At 41.0% G+C, this 27,705-nt stretch overlaps 1 protein-coding gene across 1 annotated transcript in view; it reads left to right on the forward strand.

Annotated features, from left to right (window-relative positions):
• The first annotated feature begins 552 nt into the window (after nt 1-552).
• The window catches only part of DYTN (dystrotelin), a 51,850-nt gene continuing 24,697 nt past the window's right edge, over nt 553-27,705 (forward strand). The window contains exons 1-9 of the mRNA XM_060623195.3: nt 553-571; nt 3,567-3,641; nt 6,769-6,970; nt 8,757-8,842; nt 9,359-9,459; nt 14,054-14,125; nt 14,621-14,784; nt 19,374-19,485; nt 21,174-21,322. Of these exons, the coding sequence (XP_060479178.3) occupies nt 553-571; nt 3,567-3,641; nt 6,769-6,970; nt 8,757-8,842; nt 9,359-9,459; nt 14,054-14,125; nt 14,621-14,784; nt 19,374-19,485; nt 21,174-21,322 (980 nt within the window). The remainder of the gene's footprint in view (nt 572-3,566; nt 3,642-6,768; nt 6,971-8,756; nt 8,843-9,358; nt 9,460-14,053; nt 14,126-14,620; nt 14,785-19,373; nt 19,486-21,173; nt 21,323-27,705) is intronic.

A 27,705-nucleotide genomic window follows, 5' to 3' on the forward strand; every position in this document is an offset into this window, starting at 1 on the left:
GCCTACTCTCTTTAAAATAAAACATCAATTGAATTCTGTGTTCAATACTCATATATGCATATTTGTGATAAGGTGTTCAAATGGATAGTATTTGTCAGGAATTTAATACATCGATTATTTAGTATAGTACTGCTAGAAGCTTAAGCATTGAGAGCTTCAAATTTTGTCCTTAAAAATTCAAGTAAATTTGCATTTTCTTGAAATGAGGATCTAGTCTCCTGCTAAAATTATAATGCCTCAAAAGTTCTAAGTATTCACATATTAGTCTCAGAAGCTGTTCTCAATTTCTGAGGTACAGCTCCGAATCCCTACAGGCATGGCCAGTATAAGAAGCCTCTACCCCTATAGTCCTTATTTTTATTCTCCAAGGAGAGTACACAGGCTCTCTGAACACCTTTTCCTCATTGCTTCACAGGGGAAATGGCTTTGCTTAGCGGTCTTTTTGTTTCCCCCCCTTTCCCCTTCCACTGCAAAACCTTTCTGCTTAAAATATGGATTTATTTCCAGTTCCAGGGGCCCTCTTACCAACTGCCATTCTAAGAAATTCCTGAAATGGATCCAGATAAACAAGGTGAGTACTATTGTCAAGTTTCTGAGCACAGTCTGTAAACAAAAAAAAAATTAGGCACAGATGCTGTATTTTCAGACCTCTGAGTTACAGAACAGTAGACGTTTGGCATCTGGCTGAAAAAGAAACCAGTGGGTGATTGAAAAGATATTCTTTCTTTTTTTTTTTTTCAAACAGAAACTCATATCGTATGGAAGAGAGTTTAGTCTATTGTCCCCAAAGCACCAAAAGTAATTTAACAAAAGATTTGTTCTCAATATAATTACACTTTAAATTGCTATTCACATATAGCTTGTCTTATTTTTGTATATTTTCTTGTTTACTGTTAAAATGACATCCTTGTACCTATTTTAATGTCAGGGGTAAGTTCACAGTATTATGGGGGCCCAAAGTTGGGGGAAAGGTCTCACAGCTGTCACTATATAAATATTTGATAAATGGGCATGGGGACACCAGTGCCCCTTTCTACCAATATTTCTGAATGCCAAGGTAGGCCCAGGACTGGCTCGTGACATTTTTATTGCTGAATCGAGTTTCAGCCCTATTCTGCTACCTGAAATCTAGAGTGTTCACTTGCTTTACGTAAACCTCGGTCATATCTCAAGTGATTTATCTGAAACGACATATGGATGAGTCAAATCATCTTTGGGGTTCCCAAATTGAAGCCCTCATTGTAATAAGCTTCATACGAGGAGGTAGATAACCCGTTCAAAGCCCGACGTTCTCTCCCTAAAGGGATGCCTCCCGAGTTTAGTGCCACCAGAATCACCTGGAGCCTTTGTTAAAGTGCCACGCTCCACCCCCAGAGTTTGTGACTCAGTAGGTCTGGGCTGGGGTCTGAGAACACGCGTGTCTAACAGGCTCCCAGGCGGAAGCTGCTTGCTGGAATTCCTGAGGACCACCGGCCAAAAATCTCTCTTTCTGGATCATCGCACTAGAGATGATGCACAGCTGAAAGATAGGTTATTGCATTCTGTCTCAGCAGACATATTGATGTGCTGACACGTATTGATCTGGCTAAGCAAAAATAAGAATCGTTTAAAGCAACACGTGTTTCCCAAATTGCTTCCATGAACAAGACCATATGCAGCTTGTATTATTATTTCTTTAAGCATCTGAAACTACTCTCTTCATAGCTTTGAGCCTGAGACGTCAAGCGATTTCTTCCTTTCTTGAGTTTTCTCCCACCAGCAGGAAAGCAAAAAAAAAAAAAAAAAAGCCTTTAGGAAGCAGAGCTGGTAGTGAATCACCTGGGATCCTCATTCATTTGCCAGGCTGTACTCTGTCACAGCTTGCCGCGCTATGCTGCATAACTTCATCAGAGGACGCTGCAAAACGCAATCTGACAGGAGTGCACTGGGCCAGATGGTAGGGCAGCTATAGAATCGCTCTTGCACCCATGACAGCATCTGGGAACCCGCAGAGCCCCTAGTTTGCTGATTTTCGATATTCCCTTGTTGCATCGGAGTGGAGCCAGGGCACAAAAACTGGCCAGTTTCCAGAAGGAAAGACAATGTTGGGCATTACATTTTTGTAAAACTATTTCCACACCGTGATGGCTGCTCTCAATTTGTTTTCCTTCTCCAGATTATAGGGCAGAGGGGTTTCTGACTTCTCCATACTCCAACACTGGACTCATCTGAAAACTGGAAAACATTTTCCAAACATAGGGAAATATTAAATAACAAAAGATTTAGCACAAATTGTAGCTTCTTTGATATCGTTGCATCTGTTCAAAAAAGGGGCGGGCGGAGGGAGATGTGGAGAGTTCATAGGATTGCTTGTGTAATGACGTTTTAAGGCACATTTACCTGAGGTAAATGGCTTCCGCTCATGATCGTATATCGATCACTGAATTCGTGTACGTTCCAGGAGAGGCTTTCGGTGGCTCTAACCCCCGAAGGGTGGATCTGACCTCGTTCAGCACCATAAGCCCCTCAGTGGTTTAGCATAGTGGCTGGCACTCCGTATCCATATGTGCAACAGCTAGAACTTTCCCCCCACAACCCTCCAGGGCACGAAACATTATCTTCTCAACCAAAACCAGGGCATTGTGGCTTGGTAGGCAGTTCAGATCCAGTTAAGTTTGGGAAGGAGCCATGCCTTAAAGACAGACAAAAACTTCTAAGCTTCTTATGCTGAACATCCCATCCAAAGTATTCAGAATTTCTTGTACAGGAATGAGCCTCTCGCCCCCTTCAGGAAAAAGAGAACCGTAAGTACTAAGAATTCAAGAAACCAGAGATATCCTCTATGAACAATTTGGCAAACGCTCCTAGAAATTAAGCTCCACGGGACAAGGATTTGTATCTGTTTTGTTAATTGCCATAGTTCAGAGGCCTGGAATCATGCTGGGGCCATACAGTAGGAGTGCAATAAACATTTGCTGAACAAATGAATGGATGGAGAGTTCTGTGCTGTCTTCATTTATAAATATATGTGTGTACATCTGACTACAATATATTAACAATGTTGAGTTTATATTCTACACAGAGTTTTTTATCCTATTTGTTTCACAAGCTGTTTCCTTTTTATTTAAAATGTTTAGGGGCGCCTGGGTGGCACAGTCGGTTAAGCGTCCGACTTCAGCCAGGTCACGATCTCGCGGTCTGTGAGTTCGAGCCGTGCGTCAGGCTCTGGGCTGATGGCTCGGAGCCTGGAGCCTGTTTCAGATTCTGTGTCTCCCTCTCTCTCTGCCCCTCCCCCGTTCATGCTCTGTCTCTCTCTGTCCCAAAAATAAATAAAAAAATAAAAAAATAAAAATAAAAAGTTGAAAAAAAATAAAATGTTTAGTGGACTCAGAGGGTACCCTCTAAGGTCACTTGCAGCCTAGGACATTTTTGTTGTTGTCGTTGTTCGCAGGTAGGAAAAAGAGCTCTAAGACTGTTTCCTCACCTGCAACAGTGAGCTACGTGATCTCTCAGATCCCCCTCTTGGATGTGGGGCTTATCTAACGAGATGGTCTTTTTATTTATGATATTTCATCCTTTCTTTACAGATGCTCTTAACAGTATTGAGAATTCCATTTACAGAACAGCCTTCAAATTACGATCAGTGCAAACTCTGTGCCAATGTAAGTACAGGCTCTCGTTAAAAACTCGAAATCATCTGATCCTGATGTGTGATGTGAAATTCCAAGAGAAAACAAGTACTCCCCCATGTGAGCGACTGCTGGGTCCGGAAGGTGTGATCTGTGCATTCACCACATTAGTAACAGAGAAGGTGGAGTGGGGAGGGGTGGGGGGGTGGGGGGACACACCTTGCGTGTTCCACACACGCGTAGCTTCACCGACAGGAGACGATAATTCATGGATGAGGATTTTATTTTAATTTTTTTTAACTTGGTTTCTGGACATGTTTTTGCTTGTTTCCTTTTCAGGATAACAATAGTGACACAAAATAAAATTACAAAATAAGTTAGTTTGGAATCTCCGCTTGTAGATTTAAGCATGACAATTTTAAATTCCTTCTACCACATAAGATTTGCATTTGAAATTGTACCTCTCTCCCTGAACGTGCAAAAGTATATTCCGATGAATAATCCTTGGGCCACAAATTGTAAAACTATCTCAAGAGTTCTCTGAGAACTGCTTTTTTTTTTCTGCATTAAATTTGTATCTGCTTAATTGCTATGATTTTCTTTTCTTATACTGTCATCATAGGCAAACTAAGGTAAAATGTGGTAAAGATGTTTATTTATTAAAAATTCTCCAAAATGAAATAGACTGGGCTCTCGCTGTGAAAAATAACAGGGATTCAACATCTCTAATAAGTTCTGTATTTTGCATTATAAAATCTCTTCATACTAAATGAAGTTGTGTTACACATATGACATTTCTCCTGAAGGCTGAAATTTTTTTAGGGGTTGCCTGGGTGGCTCAGTGGGTTAAGCAACTGACTTCGGCTCGGGTCATGATCTCACGGTCCGTGAGTTCAAGGCCCGCGCTGGGCTCTGTGCTGACAGCTCAGAGCCTGGAGCCTGCTTCGGATTGTGTCTCCCTCTCTCTCTGCCCCTCCCCTGCTCACACTCTGTCTCTTTCTGTGTCTCAGAAACAAATAAATGGGTTTTTTTTAATTTAATAAGTAAAAAAAGAAATTTTTTCATAGTTTACCTTCTGCCTTACAAGTTCTAAAGACCAGTGGTTTTCAAATTATGCTTTCACAAAGTGCACATGGATGCTATTGAACACAGCAGGAAAGGACGTGGGAAAGGGAAGTACAGGCAAGTGAGGGAAATGTAAAAGATCATCTCTTCAACCAATACAACTCGTTTTCTCTATTTTCTCTACTACATTCTGTAAAAGGGTCCTTTGAAGAAAGATTCTCGGCTTTTTAAAAAGATTTATTATTATTATTTTTTTTTTACTTAGCAAGGCAGACAAACTCACTTGTAAGTATTATTTACTCTTCCAGGAATCAACAAAAGGCAAAATATGCTCACTGAAAGTTTACGCTCAATTATGCTATTTTCTTGGGGAACTTCTCCATTAAAGAAAGTTAGCAGGGAATGTCTGTGTAAGCCCCCATCATCAACGCCTGAGTACGTACAAACAGCACAATTTGAGGATGTACCTTTTTGAACTTTTTATTACCCCTGGCATTAGAAACCGAGTATAAATAATACTCCTGGGGATATGAACAATACACAAAACCAGTATTTCAAAGTTCTGCCTAGAAGCGATATGCAAACAATAATCTGAAAACAAAAAAGTCCCCAAACCAGAGATAAAGCACACGGTGAGCTGCAGACGGCGGGATCCCAGAGCATCGCGCATAAATCTTGTGCTGAGACGAACAAACGCGCTCCACCGTTATCTGTTTTGCTGTGATACCGAACTCGTGGCAGGGGACAAGAACGCCTTGCGTACCGCATGCCAGGCCAAGGGGATGCGTCTTGCGATTGAGCAACGATAAAACGGTTTGCGTCCTCCACCACCTGCACCCAGGGTTTTATTAAAGCCACATCCTAAAACCTACTCCTCCCTTCTGCAGACTCTCTTTGAAAGCAGTATCAGAGAACAAATAAAAACTTTTATTATACTTGCTAGATTCCTTATCTGCGAGGCTGATTTACGAGGTAGAGAAAAGCGCAGGGTCTTATCATTTCACACACTGGAGCATTTTCAACGCCAGCAGCTCTGGGTGCCACTGACATCATCTGTCAGATGGTGCAAGTGGGTGTTTATTAATTTTGTCTGTTATCCTCTGTCGGCAAGAAACCGTAGGGTTAGCTCTATTTCATTCTTCCTTGAATTCATTGCCTTGTAAAATTTTTAGGAGGTGGTAAAAAAAAAAAAAACATAAGAAATAAACCATTATTTTTTGTAAGCAACTTTATTAAGTGCCTTCCCTAGATAATAATACCGATGGAAGGGAGATCAACAAAAAGAAATATTACTGAGGCAAGGAAGGGACTTAAAGAGTCTCATAATTCAGCAACTGCTCTTTATTATAAAGATCACGGGTTTGTTTGTTTGTTTTTTTTTTACCTTAGGCAATTGCATTTTAACACAGTATTCCTTCTGCAGCAAAGGTGCAGACATGGAAAACTATATTTGAACACAAAAGGTAAATTTACTCAATTCATTTAATAAAGAGTATAAAAATGTTTTCGCCACTTTTCAGCACAGTGCCCTAACTTCCTTGGAAGGCTGTTTTTCAAATTTCTCACATTTTCCCCTTTCAACTTCATTCTATAAAGCAACATCCTAGAGGTTATGCTGGCAACAATCTGGTAACAATGCTGTACTAACAGATACGCTTTTCCAAAATCAAATCTACTATCAGAAGAATAGGGCCTGAATTCTACACAAGAGATATGCATCCAAATAGTGGTCGTATCTAATTCCTTTTAAAGAAAAGAGCTGCCAGGGCACCTGGGTGGCTCCGTCGGTTAAGCGGCCGACTTCAGCTCAGGTCATGATCTCGGGGTCTGTGAGTTCGAGCCCCACGTCGGGCTCTGTGCTGACAGCTCAGAGCCTGGAGCCTGTTTCGGATTCTGTGTCTCCCTCTCTCTGACCCTCCCCCGTTCATGCTCTGTCTCTCTCTGCCTCAAAAATAAATAAACGTTAAAAAAAAAAAGAGCTGCGATTAAAAAAGTCTTAATTAAATGCTAGATGACATTTGCTTTATTTGAAGGCTTTATATGAAGATTTTGTTCCCATTGGAAAATAAGACAACTTTTCGTTTGCTTCCTACAGTGGACTTGGTGGACAGCTCTCTGATTCAGCATGTCCTCCTACGTCACAGTTTCTGGGAAGCAAGAGAGAGCCCCCTCTCTGTGCAGCAACTCTTTAAGGCTCTTCAGGAGCTGTTTCAGAGAGTCAGGGCGGAAATTCCAGGACAGGTGCATCCCAGAGCTTCAGAACTCACTCTGAGCCTTCTCACAGCGATGTATGACAGGTGAGCATGTGAAGGTCACACTGTGACCTCAAGGGCAGTGTTTAGTCACCACTGGTCAGTGACCATTTGGTGTTGTCTAAGGTTTGCTTAAGGTTTGATACATGAGAAGGCTTCTTTGTTGTCGGCAAATGTATTATTCATTCAGCAGAGGAACGAAGAAGCACACGTTTATCAGTTTCACTAATACAAAAGACCCAGGGGTAGCAAAAAGGGAAAAAAAACAAATCCACATTAGTTTTGCTTCACACAAACTCGTTTCCACTCTAGACACACACACACCTTTTGCCAGGGTGATTGTATGCCTATACACGGAAAAAAAATCACACTTTTGTCTTGAGTTCCTGGTAGCTTATTTGTTTGCTCATTTCCTTGTAAGCAATGATCAGTTTTTGTTTTGTTTTGTTTCTCAGGTGCATTAAGGTTGAATAACCTGTGTGTGGGTGGCTAACCTATTGTCTTAGTCTGTTTGGGATGCTACACAAACGTACTGTAGACCGGTGGCTTAAACAACAAACGTTTCTCATGGTTCTGGAAGCTGGGAAGTCCAAAGCCAAGGCGCCGGCCAGTTCAGTGTTTAGTGAGGACTAGCTTCCTAATTCACAAAGGACTACCTGCTCACTGTGTCCTTATGTGGTGAAAAGAGTGAGGGAGTTCTCTGAATTCTCTTTTGTAAGAGCACTAATCCAGTTCATGAGAGCTCTACTCTCATGAACTAATCACCCCCCAAAGTCCCACCTCCAAATTTCATCACATTGGAAGTGAGAATTTTGAAATACAGGTTTTGGGGGGACCCAAACATTCAGTCCATTGCACCTGTAAGCCAATTTAGACCATGTCAAAGGCTTTATTGCGCATGCCATCAAGTAAATGGTGTGTGTCTGTGTGTATGTCTGTGTGTGTGTGTCTAGGTATGTGTGTGCTTCCCTGGCTCTGGGGTCCACCGTTCTTCTGTCCCACTTCATTTTGTTTACCTTATTTGGTCTTGACCTCATCCTGTAGAATGGACTTCTAAAAATCATAGTAAATATTAAACATTTGGAAAGTACAGAAAAGAGTACAGAAGAAGAAAAGTCACCCTGAATCCCGCCTTCTGAGGCAACCACAGTTTAACCATCTGGAAAATGGTTAAACAAAAGGAAACAGTGTTTCCTTTTCCAGTTTGTTATTTATTTTTTTATTGCATAAATAATATAGCAACATGTTTTCAAGCTATTTTTTTCATTATTTCAGATTCCTTAAACATTATGCTTTCGACTATCGTGTCTAATATCAACGCCTGCCTCTAGAAATCCTCCTACCCGTGAGACATTGTTCTGCGGGTTTGAAACTGTGAAGCCAGTGAGCCAAGAACAATTAGGCTCTACGTGAGGGCCCATGAACTGGTGGATTTTGTATATAAATGCTTGCTCCTTTTGTCTTCCTTTTGTGCTTGTATCTTTGGTTTCCAGACATGTGTATCCTAAGGACGTGACCCGGCCTGCTCCGTGAAGACAGGGGGTATCCCTGTTTCCCTGGTGCCTAGTACAGTGCTTAGCACAGAGGAAGCACCCAATAAATAATTGTTGGGCACATGAATGAATGAATGGATGAATGAACGAATAATGAAATATTTTAAGTCAAGTTTTACTCTGTCAAAAATCTAGATAGCGGAAAACAGACCATGAAAAATGTGAACTTGGAACACAAGGTCAGAAGCGTCCGTTCATAGTGATTGTTTTTATAACCCACGTCACCCAGAATCACCCTGCCTTTCCCATCTTGGGCTCTGTGTTTTGTTCCCCTGCAGCACGGGAACGGGCTTGCTCAAGCTGGCACCTGTGGCTGCTGCCCTGATTGCTCTCTGCGGGGACAGCCCTCTTACGAAATACAAAGGTAACATACATAAGAATTTGCGTGTATCGAGTGCAGTGACCTCCGAATCTCCAACACACTGTCTCCTTCACTCATTCCTATTCTCTGCCACGTGGCTCTTGTTTGATATGTCCTCAGCGTGGTGGAAGTTTTCAAGATGTCCATCTATATGTTCCCATTATTCATAACTTTGTTATTCTTGCTCCTTATTCGTGTGGGAATTATCCAGACACAAGTGGTTATTATCCGTTTAAAGACTGGGATTCTCCTCGCATCGCCATTTTCCAGCCTCCTGGTCTTCATCGCCGATGTGCTGAATTATCAAGAGGTTGAAATGTGAATTGCTTTTCATTAGTCATCGTATTATCTAATTTGGGAAACCTTCAAAACAGCAAGCAAATAATCAAGAAATATACCTTTCCTTTCCGTTTCCCTTCACACCTACAAATAAACTGTTTAGAATTCAAGGCACATATTCTTCGAAGACGTATCGCAAGTATTCAATTTAAAGATTTCTTTTTCTCCTTGTATGTCTAGCTCTTTTTCAGCTCTATGCAGAAAATAACAGGGGAGGTTATGATTCTGGGGCACGCATGACTCGAAGGGTTTTGAGAAACCTACTAACAGATCTACAGCAGGTAAATCTCCAATACTTAAGAATTCTAAATGTGTTCCAGTTATATTAGCCACCTTTGTTATTAAGGAATACGGTTTTCTACTGTGTCAATTCTATGTTAATGTAGTTCTCCATGCAATCCCTCCCCTCTATAGCCACTGCTCTTATCTGAGCATAGGCCTAATCTTTTACAATCACTTCCTAACTAGTTTCCCCAACTCAAGCTTCTCCTCCCTCCAACTCTGCCTCCACCCTGCTGTCAGTGACTTTCCAAAATGCAAATGTCCACTGCGTGCCTAAAATTCCTCCTTGGCCATTCATGTCTATTGAACAAAGCCTAAATTCCTTAGCATCATATGAACAGCTTTCTTGGGGCAACTTGGTGACTCAGTTGGTTGAGTGTCTGACTCTTCATTTCGACTCTTGATGTCAGGCTCCTTGCTGAGTATGGAGTCTGCTTGAGATTTTCTCTCTCTCTCCCTCTCTCCACCCCCCCCCCCCCACCGTCTGCCCCTCTCCCCTCTCTTTCTCTTAAAATAAAATAAAATAAAACAAAACGAAATGAAATGAAATGAAATGAAATGAAATGAAATAGAAAAACAAAAGAAAAGCTTTCATGATTTGACCCAATCCTTCTCTTTTCAAAAAGAGATAAAATCATGATTTTTATAGGAATACAAAATGAACATGTGTCCAAAAAATGTATTTAACTTGTTAATTGAAAGAAAGCATCAGCAAGATGTTACAAGTAGTTAAAAGAAATAGCCCAAGAACAAACAAAATGATAGATGAGGAATATTAAAATGAATTTGCAAGTGGATGAAAGATTGACTTTTGGGGGACGAGGGGGAGGTTGGTCATCAATCAGGATGGAATTTATTTGCATGTCTATAGATGAGAATTATTTGTATTTCAATCTGGTTTCTACTACAAGTTAACTTTAATTTTCTACAGAGTTGTAAAATAACCTAGTCACATGATATGTAATGATGCATGTCTCTGTAGGTTCCAGAATCACCATTGAAAAGATATCCAGTGGTTTCTTCTGTTTGTTCCATAGTGTTTAATTTTTTCTTACCTTTTGTACACTGATTTCACTCCTTTGTATCAAAATCCTTACCCTGCCCAACATGTACCAAGTTCTCCATGCCTGACTTGTGTGGTTCCTTCTATCTCCAACAGCCTGCGTCTCTTTTCCCTTGGCGAATACTGTTCATGTCTCAAGTCATTTAGATTATTAGTCACCTCCTCACTAAAAGCTCTTTAACTCCCTGTGCATAACTTTGTTGTCAAATTTTGTTGCATTTATTGCCAGATATGTGGTTTCCACACTAGGCTGCTTCTCCAGGGGAAGGATTCTATTGCATTCGTGTTCACGTCTCTGATGGCTTAAAAAGTGCCTGGTAGTAAGGCCTTCGACAAATGTTTAATGAAAGTATAAATGAAATTCAGTCCTGAATACTCAAATAGTTAACATTTGCATCATTTCCTGTGCTTAAAGAATGTACAAATGTACTGCTGTTTTTAGCCTTGCTAGGTAAGGGAATTGAACCTCCTTAAAGTAAGTATGTTACTTAAATGTTAAACTGATAATAAATGATGTGTCTGAGCAAGAACTTCTACAAATGGATTAAGCAGACTCCAGATTGTCTTCTGTGGAAGTGGTTGCTCTCCCAGCGTAACTTTTACCCATTTCGAGAATGGTTCTACTTTTTTTCCAGCCCCTGTAAAATCCCCACATTAGGCTTTCTGCACTATGATGCCATTAAATGGCTTTCTATCATTTTTCTCCTGGGTCTCCCTCCTGGGTCCCCTTCCTCCCTGTAAGGGAGGAAAAAAATAATCTTTTCTTCTACCCATTGTAAGGTTCTCTGGCTGGGGCCCTGTAAATTAGACTGACAAAAGACAGATTAACAAGAGGAGAACAGACAGAAATGTATTAACATGTATACGGTGCACACACATGGGAGTACCCAGTGCTGAGTAACTCAAAGGGATGACTAGAATTCAGGCTTACATATAATCTCAAGCTAAACAAAGGGAAAGGGTTTGGGGCTTCCTGGTGGAGAAGGAAAGTTGTGAGAAGGTGACCAGGAAAACTCTGATTGTTTAGTAAGGTTTGTTGTGCAGATTTAAGTCAGTACCTTGTCCATTGATCAGAGTTGTTAAGACCCCTCCTCTTTCTGGTAGGGAAAGAGAGACACCCTTGGCAGACGAAAATTTCCTTTATAAATAAATGTACATTTTCTTTACAAAAGGAAAACTTGTGCCCTGCTTTTAGAGCTTTTCCTGCATCTGCTGGTTTTCAATGGCCTTTAGCTCAAAATAATCCATATGCCAAAGAGGCACATTTTGGGGTGGCATATTCTGGTACTCTTCAGGACCAAGAATTCTGAACTGGGGAAGGTCATGAAGGGGGTGGGTAAAGAGGAAGATTATTAGAACTCTAGGACAGGGAGTATGGTTCAGAACAACCTATCCAAAATTACCTGTGATTTGATTTGGTCTTAATATCTTAGGTTCATATTGATCATGATAATATTTAGTTTATTCTGGAAATTCCAAGTAATAGTCAATAGGTTCATATTTTTTAAATGGAGTAATGATTTTGTTTTTAATTTAGAAGGTTAAACTTCAGGCAGAGCTATTGGTGATTGTGGCACACGGATCCCACTGACCCTTAGGCATATCTGCCATAGCAGAGGCACCTAGCCCAACACCCCTCACATCTCAGGGCTCGAGCTAACGGGGAGCCGGGGAGATTGGAAGAGTCTGTCCATCCATTTCTGCAGGCAGACTTGTAAGACTGGAGGGCTTAGGTGGATGTCACGAAAGTAGGTGGACTGAGGGGCATTTTCCTTCTCCCGTAGAAATCCTTGTGTTCACTTTCTAGCTACTGTAGCTTGCCCCAGGCTAGCACCGTATCCAACAAACCCTAAAGCTCTGTCCTTGTTCCAGGCTCAACTGAGGTCAATGAGCTGCTGAAATGGCAGCTCTAGCAATGCTCTGTCTGCCACCGGTGCCTTAGTAGGCTCCTGAGAGAAGTCTTTGGAAGATGGAAATTTGCATAGCAAATTATCATCCCATTGACTTCCATTAAGAACTCAGAGATGGCTTCCCATAGAAAATTCCAGGCCCCGTTGTGTGATTCAAACCCCTCCCCTAAGGATCCTGCTTATCATTTCAAGTGGCATTCTGCCTCTGCTAGTGTTCCCTCTAGCCACATGGAATCTTCCATAGCACACCTGCAAGAAATTAGTCAAACGGACAATGAATCCAGACAATTTTCACACACACACTTAAAGCCAAAATGTGGAGGTGAAAGCCTCCTACCGAAGTGAGTTTTCTTTTGGCCGATGGCAGAATCACAGAGCTGGCAAGCCGGCTCCATCTGATCTCCTTCCCTTGATTTACATGAGGTCGACCCCCTTTCTCAGGGCTCAAGAACACCCTCCAACTAATTTTCCAGTTAGTTCATCAGCACTTATAGGCCAAAGTATGGCCAATGAGTCAGTTTTTCAGACAAAGGCCAAATGACGTAGGGAGCAGTTACTTATGTTCAGCTGGTGACGGGGTTATTATCAATTTAAAGTACAGCCATCTTGTCGCTGTTACGAAAATGTTTGTTGACTCCTGCCTGGCTAATTGTCAGCAAAGTGGTTCTAAGTGCCACTTTCCTGATTAGAAGAATGTTTATTCGAGTTGATGGACTCAGCAGGGGGGTCTTTGAAATTACTTTTGAGCTTGCAGGCGATGCCTCCTGACAGCAGTGCTGTACAAGACATCAGATGCGAAATTAGGACTTGTGACCAAATGGGCATAAATGGAGGTGACAGGTACACGTATTTGTGCATATAGATAATGTCAGAACCAAGTCCCTGGCCATCTTGGCAGTCACAAGGGGTTCTTAGTCCCTTAGTTAAACTCCCTTGGTGATCATGATTGAAAGGTGGAAACCATTGAGTGAGGCAGTGCAGACAGAGCCCTTGGAACACCTACAACAGAAGTCAGAAGGACAAAGCTTTGTGAGCACCCCTCAACAGAGTAAGGAGTCTTGAAGCGAGATCTCAGTTCTGCAGCTAAATCACTTTTTTTTTTTCACCCTGAGCAAAACAGTAAATCTCAATCGCCCCTTGCTTTAAACAAGGATGATGATTACTGCTCTACCCCAGAAACTGGTGTTTGTTGAAATGCCATGAAAGTGTTTTAAAAGGTTTTCCTTAAAACCGCTCTGAATATTAATACAGTATCATTGTTATATGCGATTCACAAGTAAATGAGGGCAAAGAAAGGTGAAAATAATTAGATTGGGATCATAAGAAGTGAAACAGCGACAGCCGTGCTTGGATTGCCCCAATTGCTAGACTGTCTTCTCGCCCTCCTCCTTCCTCTCAGCCCCACTTTTTCCCACTTGTTCATTCGTTGTCCTCATTCAGACATTGCACAAAACCCACAGATTTCTCATCTGCTTGGACTGAGGCAGTTCATCCAGTCTCAGACCCTAAATACTTGTGACCCCGTGGCTGTAAGCACCTCTACTCAGAAGTGCTGATTCCAGTGGTCACCTACTTCTCTATTTTCTCACAACTGACATGGGGATTTCTTGCCTCTTGTAGATCCCAACTGTTGTAGGGGAGAGTCGTGCTCTGTGCTCTGTGGAAAGTGCCACCCGCAGCTGTTTCCAAGGGGTGAGTATGATGCAACTGTCCCTGGGACTTGGGGGCAGATCCCCGGGAGTTGGGGGCAGACAAGTTTGCTGCCCAGTTCAAATTACAGAATTGCTACTCCACACAGCATCCGAGACAACCTAATTCAAGATATAACCTTGCCTCGGAGCGTCTGGGGGGCTCAGTTCGTTAAGCGGCGGACTCTTGATCTCGGCTCAGGTCCTGATCTCACGGTTTGGGAGATTAAGCCCCGCATCAGGCTCTGTGCTGACAGTGAGGAACCTGCTTGGGATTCTCTCTCTCTCCCCCTCTCTCTCCGCCTCTCTCTCTTTCTCAACATAAGTAAAATAAACATTAAAAAAAAAAGGTATAAACTTGCCTCTGACTTTTCATGTGATAAACGTCTTGGGCAGAGCTGACAGAAACAGCCAGAAAAGAAAATGAAAATACATTTGCATCTATACTAGAGACCAAAGTCAAGCTGGAAACACATCTAAGTGAGCCATTGTTTTTCAGGTGTTAAGCCCAACAATCAAAGAAGAAAAATTCCTCTCTTGGTTACAGTCTGAGCCTCCCATCCTCCTGTGGCTCCCAACCTGCTATCGGTTATCTGCCACTGAAATGGTCACTCACCCTGTTCGGTGTAGAATCTGCAGGAACTTCCCAATCACTGGACTGAGGTACTCATCAGTGTTTCGCAGACGGTCATTCTCCAAATGGGTCTCGGAGTAGAGCTGTGTCTCTCCAGATTCCTTTTGAGGTCCTTCTCACAGATCTGGAACTCAGTTAATATTTTGAAAATTAGTCAGTAATTTTCTGCATGAGGGATCTTGGTTGACAAAAATTATATTTTATCTTCCGTAATTAATGGAGTATTAAATTCTTCCACTAACACAGTCTGATCAATAGACATTTGTATTTCTTTAGGGGGAAAATGTGTTTTCTTTTGTTACAAAAGAGATATTTAAATTTAATTTAAATATTTAGCTTAAATATTTAAGTATTTGGGAGCTATTTATAAGAATTACAGTAATAATAATAGTTTATGAACTGTTGAGTGTTAGGCTGAGGGGTTCACGTGGACCATTTCGTTTAAAGACTTGTTAGAACCTCTATCCAAGGTGGCATTATTATCCCCAATTCGCAGAGAAGATAAATGACTTACTTGCACATGCTTAGCAAGTAGCAGATGTTGGCGGACTGAATCCAGAGTCTCTGCCTTGCGACTATGATGCTATACTGCCTCCCAGTGCAGAAAGCTGGGAACAAGGGCTCAGGATCCAAAGGAATAAAATCAGGTTTTGTGGGGGCAGCTCACACCAAGTCTTCACTCTGCCTGGAGGAAAGGGCAGATTTGGAAGCTAGGTTTGGACATTCAGATCTTTCCAAAGCTTTGAGGATAAAAGTCAGAACCCCACCTTAGGGAAAAGGGTGCTGTTGGTCTCCCGTAAATAAAACAATGAAGAAGTGAAGTTAAAGTGGTTGAAAACTTGGGGAGGAAAGAAGGAAAGCAGCAGGTCTAGGCCAAGCACAGGGATGCCATTATCGTGGTGAATGAACACAGGTAGGTGCTGAAGGGGCGGGGGTAGGACTGAATTGCTGAGAAAACCCAGTTGCCAAAAACAAGTCAAAGAAAGGGGTGTCCAGAGGGGCAGGAGTGAGGACTTGGGGACTCTGTTCCTCTTCTCATCCTATACTTGCAGATCTTTACTAGCCCAGACAGTAAGCATGCTCCCTGTGGGTATAAATTACATCTGCTGGGTCACCAGCCAATCTGGAAATCAGGTTTTAGTTTTGCCAACGAAATGAATTGGGTTTGCAGAGAATTCCGAGTACATGGTGAAATTTCATTCATGATTAACTGTACTTTAAACAATAAAACCTATAAATGGGAAGGACTGTTGGAAACCAAACCAAAGAAATCTCCATATTGCAGTGAAAAACAAACTCCTTTTATATTGGACAGTGGAGGAACATGAATATGATGTACCATGTGATATGCAACCAATAAATAAGTATTAATTAAGTGGTTACCACATGTCCTGCACTCCCCCCAGGGGCAGAATTCACTTTGCAGTTATATAAAACACAACTTTTACACCGAAATGTTTTTAAATTATTGTGTGTAACACAATGCAGATATTATTAATCCTGTTTTACAAAGGAGTCTCAAAGAGTTTGAGTGGCTCAGGTCATACGAAGGCGGAAAGCAAAAAGGGCCATACGCTAAAGTTGAGACTACGTCACTTTCTACTGAGAATGAAATTAAGCTTCCTCTTAGAAATGCCTCCGTGCAACCCATCTTTCTTTCTAGACATCCGAGGCAATGTACAGTTCTCATATATGCAGATGGCTGAGCAACTTGCCCAAGGCCATTAACCTCTCTGGACCTCGGTTTCTTTAGAAGTAAAAGAAGGACAGCTGGAGCCAAAGGAGTGCTAGACTTACTTTATCTATAACCTTCTGAGTCTATTAGAAATTGCATGTATTACAGTCCCAGCCTTCAGCTTGTGTTTTTGGCTCTCATAAACTCCAGCAATAGCCTCGCGGCTTTAAGTTTTAGTGAGATGAAGAAGGTCATTTTAAAGCAGAAGTGTTGGCAGATCTGGAGGTAACAGGGAGAGGCAAAAGCTCAACCTTATAAAGAGGAGGTAAAAAGATCAGAGATTGTTCATAAGCCAGTGTTACATTTTAGCAGGATGTATCATATTTATGCTCTGTAATAGCCATGTAAGGTTGGGATGAGATTGGGGGAAAACGCAGACTTGGTTCTCTCTTGGTAAAGGCACCAACAGATCCATCTCATCAGGGATGGATGGATCTACGCCTTCTACAAAGGTGTAGAAAACTACGCCTTTTCTCATGTACCTGTAGGTAGCTTCTGAGCATAAAGGGACTAATGCAAGGTTAGGGTCAGTGTATTGTCCTCGATGAGTCGACTGCAGCCATATGTAATGCTGATAAAGTAGCCAGTACAGGTGGCTCATCAAATAATCTTTATATAAAATATCATGTTATACGTTTCACGCAAACAGCAGTTATCTTCCCAATTCTGCATGTTGAATCATTTTCAAAGCTTTGTAAAAACCTTGCCAGGCCAAGAAGGCAGGGCTTACCAGTCCCATTCTTCTCGTGAAGAAACTAAGTCATTCACTTAACTTCTTTCGTCTCATGTTCACTGAAAACGTTCAGTGCACCAGGTATCCTCCAAAGCATCTGACCTTAAGTTCCCACTTCAAGGTCACTGGTAATGGTGGGGTGTGCATCCAAATTCAAGCCTCCTGTACCAGCGGTCTGTTCCAGGGGTAAAAACAGCTGGCTGTCCATTCAGGCGGTATCCCTGGGCTCAAAGCCTAGTTCCCCCTCTGACCAAGATGTGGTGTAACTGTGCAGGTTGCTTAAATTCTGATTGCTTCAGTTTCTTTATCTGAAAAAATGAGAATAATAAGAATGCCTTACCTCAAAGAACTTTCATGGGGATTAACTGTCAATACATGTAAATGTATTGCATACACATATGCACATGTATACGTGCCTGCCCTTAGTAAGTGTTCCAAAACATTGGAACTATTATGGCTACCTTGGTTACTATTCTAGCCATTCGATGCTGTTTATGAATCCTGTATCATGGAACGAGGTGTCAGGGTTAGGCAGTGAACAAGGGCAGCTGACGGTCGGTCTCACCCAGCTTACATTCTTCTGCTCTGCCTTCCAAGGACTGTGGTCAGAAGACCTTCTGCCATCTGGCCTCAGGAGCACTCCAAGTTTTGATTCCTCTGTTCTTCAGAATAACCAGCGGGTCTGATAGATTCAATGTGCTCTAAGCCCTCCTTCTTGGCTCTGGCCTCCTTACCCCACTCCTTTCTATCTGGAACTTCATCCTCGTTGATCTGGAGCCCAATGGCACACTTCCTCCATGAAAACTTTTCTGACCTCGCAGCCCACAGGGGTCTCCCCCTCTCTCCCTCCTACAGCACTTGCCTTCCATGCCTCGCATTTGGTGCATAATCACATATTGCTTAACTTTTCCAGTTAGGACCACAAGCTTCCCTATCATCTCTCTACAGCAAGACATGAAATTTGAAGAGCACAGGGGTCTGGTCATATTTCTTTTTCTGTAACTTGCAAGGGAGGGGTTGAAAACTCAAATGTTTACAGGAGCTAGGCACGTAGTCTATATGTGAGAAGTTGGCCAGGTAGGGACTATGGTGAGCTGGAGGGTGTTATCTCCAGTCTAGAAGGAGTAGCTGTCACTTTGCCCTCACTTATTATTGTCATTGATGAAGAAGACAGAGCTTTTATGCCACCTACACTGTGTTTGGAGAAGAGAATTAAAATATCAGAAAAAAAAAAAGTGTAGATCCCCAATCTTTGACAAACACTATGATTCCACTCAAATATCGTCAAAAGTCACTAAATCGTAACTATGAGGCCTTACCAGACCTCCCTGATATCACCATATTATGAAACACCCCTCCTTCCCATGGGTCTCAAGATACCCTCCTCTCCTGCTGACCATGGGAGATTTAAGGGTGTGACTGTTCATAAAAGAAGGACTGCAGTGTTGATGTGTTAAGAAGCTTGGATGTGGTGGTCGCTCCCCCACACTCCAGCTGAAGGAAAGACCCTTGTCCACTGTGTTTCTTTCCTACAGACAGAGTTCTAGAAATATCACAAAAGTTGCTTTTAAATTCTTTATCTACGGCTATATTTTCCCCAATACCATGCAGGAACACAGGTCCAGTATTATCCTGTCTTGAAATTCCTCAAGAGAAGTCAAAAGTCAGAATGTACTGAAATCTCCCGGTGTTTGGTTTTTGGTTTTGTTTTGTTTTGTTTTGTTTTGTTTTGTTTTGTTTTTTGTAACTTGGCGACTAAATTCAAAAGATTTGAATGCCACCATACAAAATGTGGCTTCAGACTTAGGGCTCTGTCTTAAGGGTCGTAGTACACAGTAGCCTGCCTGTAGAAAGTGTTCGGTATATCTGCGGGGGCATGAATCAGACTTCTCTACTATAGTTTGTTGGATAAAACGATGTTAGTGTAATGCTGTATTATAAAAAAATACTATCAAAAGAAGATTTCTTCGATTAAAAATAACATGTCAGAGTCACTTAACGTCCCTACAAAGTTTGGGAGAAATTTTATGCTTACTTGATAGCCGTGATATCTCCTGAATGTTCTGGGGTACCCATTCTCCACCTGAACGTTATTTTCTGAGCTCATGAGCGAGTTGCCACGTTAGCCTTACTTCCGTTTTAATTGACAGATACCACTGTCTGAAGTGTCTCGACTTTGACATCTGCCAGGCGTGTTTCTTATCTGGTCTTCACAGCAGGTCCCACCAGAAGGCCCTTCCTGTGTTTGAGCATTGCGTCCAGGTAACATCTAGTGCAAGATACCAACCATTCATGAATCGGTACCCGCGACAGCAGTTCACAAACTTTGCCTCCAGTAAAACCACAGATTCTGCTCCTTTCGTTCACGATAATGTTTAAGAGTAAGGAAGGGGTGGGATGCCTGGGTGGGTCAGTCAGTTAAGTGTCCGATTCTTAATTTCGGCTCAGATCATGATCTTTCGGTTTTTGGTGAGTTCGAGCACCCCATCCGGCTCTGTGCTGACGGTGCAGAGCCTGCTTGGGATTCTCTCTCCTCTCTCTCTGTCTCTCTGCCCCCTCCCCCACTTGCGCTGTTTCTTTCTCAAAATAAATAAATAAACTTAAAAAACAAAAGTCTAGGGAAATGGCAAACTCAACCTTAAATATCTCTCAATATAAATCTACAAAGTTTTTTTTACATCATAGATTTTATTAAAACCTATTAGGGACAAGAAAAGGCCAAACAACACTCAGTACGAAGCCACTGATAACACACTATATTGCAGACAATATCTGAGGAATAAAAGGGGAACAGCATTGGGAGTGGACTCAAAGAAAAGGCTTTGATTCGGTAAAAATGACAAAACTAGGCTTCTAGTTACTAGTGCCTCTGGGGAAAACTTTCCTTTTAGCATGTCTTATCCTGAGCCCTAAACTTCCAGTATTTTTGCTGTAGGAAAAATGAAAGAGAAAAATTGCCATCTCGGTTTTGACTGAAAGAATATTAAACTGAGACTTCACAGCTGCCTTTCAAATGTTTTGTTTTGTTTTGTTTTGTTTTTTAAGAAAATCTACTCAGCAAGAGAATTCAGGTCTTTTGAAGAGACGAGAGAAAGAGGATAGTTAATTTTAAGCAAGGAGCATTTTCATTTTCCCAGAAAGAACACTTTCTTCTCATCGCTAAGTTCCTACAAATCCATTTCACCATATAGATTTTGTCACACGGCAATGGTGAGAGATGTTGATTAGCTATCCTTACGGAGGACAGCTTTCTCTTGTTCTCTCTTTAACATGAATGGTCCACAAAAGTCAAGTGTTTGGATCTTGCCAAAGAATTCCAGTGGGTATTGTTTTATGAAACTTAAATAACCCAGATGCTGGGTTACTTGTTGGCCTGGGGAGATACAGGGCTTCTTGATGTTAGACTGACACCATGTGGTCACTTTGTTATTACACTTCAGATTTCAAGAGCTGAAAATCTTTGAATAAAATCCCTCATTCCTTTGTTCCTTTTGGCAGAAATTCTTAACGTGGGGTTGATGGGTGGACTTCAGGTGGAATCCACTGATATTTTGTATAGAATTAATTGTATGAGCCACTTTTCTGTAGATAAATCCACGAGTGACCATCCAGTGTGGAAAGGAATCCACACCCCAAATGTTAGCAGCCCTGGACCTAGCCCTGTTTCATACACCTTCTGGATTCAGCCTTCCAGGTTACTGGATTGCTCTAAGGAAGAGAGGCTATTTGTGTAAGTTGAGTGATCTTTAATTTAGAAACTTACACTGCGTGGACAAGTAGACAGAATGCAAAGAAATTCATGTAGTAAGGAAGTAACATGATTTTTCTAAGGACATAAAAGTGAATGAAATAATTCCAAAAACTTTCATGGTGGCCAGTCCACTCAAGTAAGGAAAAAAGACCACATTTAGACTGACAGGACCCCTTTTTAATGTTGGCTATTCCAGCAGATGTCAGCAAAGGAGAATACAAAATTCCTCCTCAGGACCCTCAGAAACAACCTGCTCCAAGGGCGCTGTGGGAGAAAAGAAGCTTTAAGAAGGCGGTGGCTCCTGGACCAGGTGACCCCAAAGAACATGGCTGACCACGCAGAGGCCAGGTGAGTGTCCATGAGTGATGGTCCTGTAGGGCAGCCCCTCAGGAGCCTGGGGACTCAGTTATGCAGCCAGCACAGCATAGCACAGCACACACACACACACACACACACACACACACACACACACAGCTGCTTTCATAATGCTGGCTGTAAAGAAGGCACAACCTGGGGGTGAGAGTGTGCTTAAGATGTGTTTCCCCTCCAAAAATGATCTTTAATTTTAAAGTAGAACAAAAGGCAAAAGTACTTCTAAAGGGCCCATCCTGACATTTTAAAGGCATCAAACCCAGGAGCCTTTTAACAACTTTGCTTTTTTAACCCTAGTTTTGTTGGTTTGCTTTCAAAAGCCTAATTTAGAATTAATACTTTATTTTTATTAAAAAAGGGAAAGAAAAACACTCAGAATCCCATCTCGCACAGATGAGTACCAGTCACATTTTAGTATTACCAAAACAGGAATTATGCTGTGGATACGACTTTTTTAAGTTTAATTAATTAAGAGAGAGCATGTAGGGAAGAAGCAGAGAGAGGGAAAGAGAGAATCCCAAGCAGGCTCCATGCTGTCATCGCAGAGCCCGATGCTCGGCTCGATCCCATGAACTGTGAAATCATGATCTGAGCTGAAATCAAGAGTTGGACACTGAACCAACTGAGCTATCCGGGTGTCCCTGTAGATACGATTTTTGATTCTTCTTTTCATCTACATTAAATGGAGAGTATTTCCCCTGTCATTAGTTTCCAAAATATTATTTTTAATGGCCTCACTTTCATCCTTATAAGGAAGTATCATAATTCATAAACAACCTGATTATCATTAAACATTTTGGTTATTTTCAAAATTTGCCCCATCAAAATTCTGTAGTCAACATCCTTATACATGCATCTGCCTATAGTTTAAATATTCTATCACGATAAATTTGCTCAAATAAAAGCATTGGATCAAAAGTTCTGAATTTTGTTAACCCTTAAAATTCAGAGTACCAAATTGTGCTCCAGAGAGTTATCTCAAAGCTTGCCCAGCACTACTAATATATGAGGTCACCTATCACTTACCTAAAGATCACCAGCTTAAAGATGACTTTAAAAAGTCTTTGTGGGGGCACGTGTGTGGCTCAGTCGGTTAAGCGTTCAACCCGGGCTCAGGTCATGATCTCACGGTTCATGGGTTCGAGCCCCATGCAGGGCTCTGTGCTGACAGCTCAGAGCCTGGAGCCTGCTTCGGATTCTGTCTCCCTCTCTCTCTGCCCCTCCCCCACTCATGCTCTGTCTCTCTCTGTCTCTCAAAAATAAATAAACGTTAAAAAAAATTTTTTTTTTAAAGTCTTTGTGATGGGGGCACTTGGCTGGCTCGGCTGGTGGAGCATGTAACTCTTGATCTTGGAGGATGTGAATTTGAGCCCCATGTTGGATATATTGTTAAAAACAAAATTTTTTAAAAAGTCGTGATGTTAATTTTGGAAGTAACCATCTCAAAATGTAAAATTGTAGAAAGCAAAAGAGATACTGTTTCCATGGGCTTATGATCATCAAAATTTTGGGAGAAAAAAACCCAGAATTATTAATTTTACCTACAGAGAGTAGAGGAGATCAACTTAAATCAGACTGGTATTCATTTATTAACTTTTTTTTGTAATCTTCAAATGTTTTCTCAGACACCCACCAGCATATTTCTATCTCAATGCCAGACCCTATTTCTAGGGTCATTTTGTCACTTTCCAATTTAAATATGTTTTATAGTTCTTTCCTTTAAAGGAAAAACTACATGTTGACAGTGCAATTAGATGCCATTTATTATGCCTGTGTCACACTTACCTAACAGGCTGCATCAATATATCTTTAAAGTTAGAGAATTTGAGTATCTGGATGTATATCTTTAATATAGTACAAAGAATTTTAAAATAAGCACAAAGATATCAGGTGCCAATTCATCTGTCTTCTTCAAGACAGATTTCACTTTTCCCAGGCAAAGAAACAATACAATGTGTTGGTTAGTCATCTGGATTTATTATACACTTGAGATCTTGTCTAAATTCCTACGTTCTCATAGTTAGAACACAAAGATCCATACTCTTAATTCTATTTCTTTTGGCTGCTAAAGCCAGACTGATGTTTTAAAAGCACAAATTTGACGGCATTCCTCATGTGCCCGTATCCCCTAAACTCCCACGTCTGACATCCCTCCAGTATCCTCCCATTGATTTTAAGCTAAAAACTAAAAGTTGTAATAACCACCTGGGTGGCTCAGTCGGTTAAGTATCCAACTCCAGCTCAGGTCGTGTTCTCGCAGTTCTCAAGTTCGAGCTCCACGTCAGGCTCTGTGCTGGCAGCTCAGAGCCTGGAGCCTGCTTTGGTTTCTGAGTCTCCCTTTCTCTGTCCCTCCCCTGCTCACACTCTCTCTCTGTCTCAAAAATAAATGAACATTTAAAAAAAAGTATTACCCTTAAAAACTGTAATGATTTAGAAAATTTCTGCATATTTTGGGCCCCCTGAGCACCTCTCCAGCTTCATCTTCCCCCCGCCCTACATTGTCTCATATCTTCATGTTCCCCGCAAGACTAAGCCAGGTACCCACCCTCTGAAGACTTAAACCTTTGCCTTAAGGAATTGGTACCCCTCACTCCTAAAGACCCATAGAAGTCTTTGCTCATATGTCATCTCATCCATGAGGCCATTCTTGATCACTTACCATTTCAACCCCGTCGTCCCTGTCACTGGCATTCCAATCTGCCTCTCTTGCTTTATTTTATTTCAGAGCATTTCATCAGCACCTGACTTCCTATATATTTTGCTTTTATTTTTTGTTTGTTTGCTATAATGTGAGCTCAGGGGTGGGGGTGGAGAACCTTTTATTGTTTCCAGCTGTATTTCCAGAATTTGGAACAATGTCTGCATTTGATAAATGCTCAATAAATGTCTGTTGAATGATTGGCTGATGGACCGAATAATACAGTGATGGATGTTTGATGAAGGAATTGATGGGGGTAATAAGATAGGTCATGAACTCTTTTAGAAGGGAGCATGAGAGGAGCACCTGGGTGGCTCAGTCGGTTGAGTGTCCAACATCGGCTCAGGTCATAATCTCGTGGTTTGTGGGTTCAAGTCCCGTATCGGGCTCTGTGCTGACAGCTCAGAGCCTGGAGCTGTTTTGGATTCTATGTCTCCCCCTTCCTATGCTCCTTCCCTGCTCATGCTCTGTCTTTCTCTCTCTCAAAAATAAATAAACATAAAAAAAAAAAAGGATGGAGCTTGAGAAAGTCTCACAAGAGTGATTACACAGTGTTGGGAGAAGGTAGTGAAGTGATTGAGCTTTGTCCTCAGTCAACTGTGTGGCTTTGGGGAAATCACTTCATGTTTCTATGACTCAGTTTCTTCACTTGATAATAAAAATAACCTGTCCTTCCTTCTCCGAGTAGTATCAGTGGAAATAAGAGGAGGGACGGAAATTGCAAGCGCTATGCAAAGCTAAAGGTTTTTTAAATGTCAATGTGTTCTACTCTGTCTACCCGAGTACAGTGAAGTGTTCCCCAAAGTAAAATTCTTGTGTAATAATTTTCAGTTTAGCTTAGATATTGATGAGTTCAGAAGTTCTGATTAGTGGCTGATCTAGGAGAAATGATGAGGAATATTATTATTTAACAATGCGATAATAGGCAGAAACACATCGCTGATACCTGTTGACATATTAGTACTGATCATTATCTAAGAGATTAATGATTTTGCCAAGTGACAGTACTAAAAATTCATTCATTGGTTCAGCAAATATTCTGCAATGTAATGAGCCTCCTCCCTTTTAATGTGAATTCACTCACTTTAAATATAATGGTTTACATTGAGATTATTTTCACTTACAAAAAACATAACCGAAAGCCAGGTGCCAAATATCACCACTGTTATTAAATATTTTGGGAAGTTCTTACATATATAATAAAAAAATTAAAACAGTGAAACAGACAAAATTTCTTTCATTTGCAGCTAATATGATTGTAAATCTCCAAGAAATCTTAAGTAACTCTAGCAAAAACTATTAGAATTAATAGGCTTTGAGTGGTGGGAAATAAAATACATATGCACAAATTAATAGCTCTGTACCATGATAACAATAGCCAGCTAGAAATTTTGTTAAAATCCCATTTACAGTACCTGTAAAAATTATTTTAAAGAGAAACTAGGGAAAAAAAGCTTAGCAAAAAAGATACAAAAGCCACGTTAAAAAACTATAATATTTCAGAGTGCAGAAAATAAGACCTGAAAAGGGGGGAAACATACCAAATTCATGAAGGAGAAGACTCTAGCATGAGAATTGTACATGCTCTGAAAATTAATATAGTTGATCCTCATTATTTGTAGTTATGAAATTTTTGAATGCACTTACGAAAATTTATTTATAACCCTAAAATCAATACTTGCAACGTTTTCCTGGTCATTTGCAGACATGCACAGAGTGGCAAAAAATTTGAGTTGCCTAATGCACGGCTGAGGTCAAACTGAGAGTCACTCTGCCTTTTTGTTTCAGTTTTTATACCGTAAACACATCCTTTTCACATTTTTTGTGCGTTTTTTTTTTTGTGGTTTCCCTGTTGCAAATTGCCGGCATTATGCTGCAATGTTGTCTGCTGTTCCTAAGGGCAAGAAGGCTATGACATATGTGCCTTAACAAGAAAATGTGCTTTAACCTTTGTGCGGGCATGCATTATAGTGCTATTGACCATAAGTTCAATGTAAACAAATCAACAACATGTATTGAATAAGGTGTCCATAAACAGAGACACACAGGGGCACCCGGGTGGCTCAGTCGGTTGGGTGTCCGACTTCGGCTCAGGTCACAATCTCACGGTCTGTGAGTTTGAGCCCCGCGTCGGGCTCTGTGCTGACAGCTCAGAGCCTGGAGCTTGCTTCAGATTCTGTCTCCGGCTCTGTTCCCCTCCCCCGTTGGTGCTCTGTCCCTCTGTCTCTAAAATAAATAAACATTACAAAAAAAAATTAAGAAAAACAGAGACACACATAAAACAAAGTTATATATTGAGTGCATGACGGAAATGATCTGCCCAGAGACCAGCAAAAACCTCTAACCCTGTATTTCCCCTTGGAGCGACGGGTCAGTCTGCATTAAGTCAGGTTCACAGTGACTGTGTAAAACAGAATGGCCATCATTAATGAGACCTGACTGTATTTAAATTAAATCCATTTCCAAGTAGAATCACAATGTTTTTTAAAATACGATAAAATGATTTTGAAGGCATTTTGAAGTAATAAATTGTACCAGAATATTTTAAATTATAAAATTGAAGAATAGTGGGAAGGGATGTTTTTCAACAGATATTAAAACTTACTATAGAACCACTATGTATAAAAAAAGAATGAACATGTAGATATGAGGATAAGATATACAATTTAATTATTGATTCAAGCATAAATGGGAACCTAATATATGATAAAGATGATGTTTTGATTCCCCCAAAAAGGATGCGTAGTTGGCTATCCATCTGAAAGAAAGCAAACTGGCCCTTATTTCATCCTATAAACTAAAATAAATTCTAAATTGTTTAAAATTTAAATGTAAAAACAACTCTCTGTGTCTCCCTCTCTCTGCCCCTCCCCCTCTTACGCTCTGTCTCTCTCTGTCTCTCAAAAATCAATAAACATTAAAAAAATGTGTAATAAAAAAAGGGCACCTCGTGGCTCAGTCGATTAAGGTCATGATCTCATGGGTCGGAAACCCGCACTGGGCTCTGTATTGACAGCTCAGAGTCCAGAGCCTGCTTCAGATTCTGTGTTGCCCTCTCTCTGTGCCCCTCCCTTGCTCGCACTCTGTCTCTCTCTCCCTCTCAAAAATAAATTAATATTCAAATTTTTTAATATATAAATGTAAAAACAATTTTAATTTAAAATAAAAATATGAAACTTAGCATTGGAAGAGATCGTCCTAAGAAAGACAGAAAAACAAAGCATTGTGAAGTAATAATAGGCAGATATAGGGGCACCTGGGTGGCTCAGTTGGTTAAGCATCCGACTCTTGATTTCAGCTCAGGTCATGATCTCACAGTCATGAGATCAAGCCCCACATTGGGCTCTGTGCTAAGTGTGGAGGCTGCTTGGATTCTCTCTCTCCCCCCACCCCTGCTCACTCTCTCTCTCCCTCAAAATAAAACAAATAAACTTTAAAAAATAATAATACACAGATATCCATGATAACATGCACACTTAAATATTATCCTGTGGTGAATGATATAAAGAAAATCAAAAGATAAACTTAGAAAAATATTTTCACTAATAAGACAAACCATATGACAGAAAAGCCCTTGCAAATTAATAAGAAAAACCCAAAAGAAGGAGAAGGAAGGAGAAGGAGAAACGAGGAAGAAGAAAATGAGGAAGAGGAAGAGAAT

The sequence above is a fragment of the Panthera onca genome, chromosome C1 (assembly GCF_046562875.1).
Source record: "Panthera onca isolate mPanOnc1 chromosome C1, mPanOnc1 haplotype 2, whole genome shotgun sequence".
NCBI lineage: Eukaryota > Metazoa > Chordata > Mammalia > Carnivora > Felidae > Panthera > Panthera onca.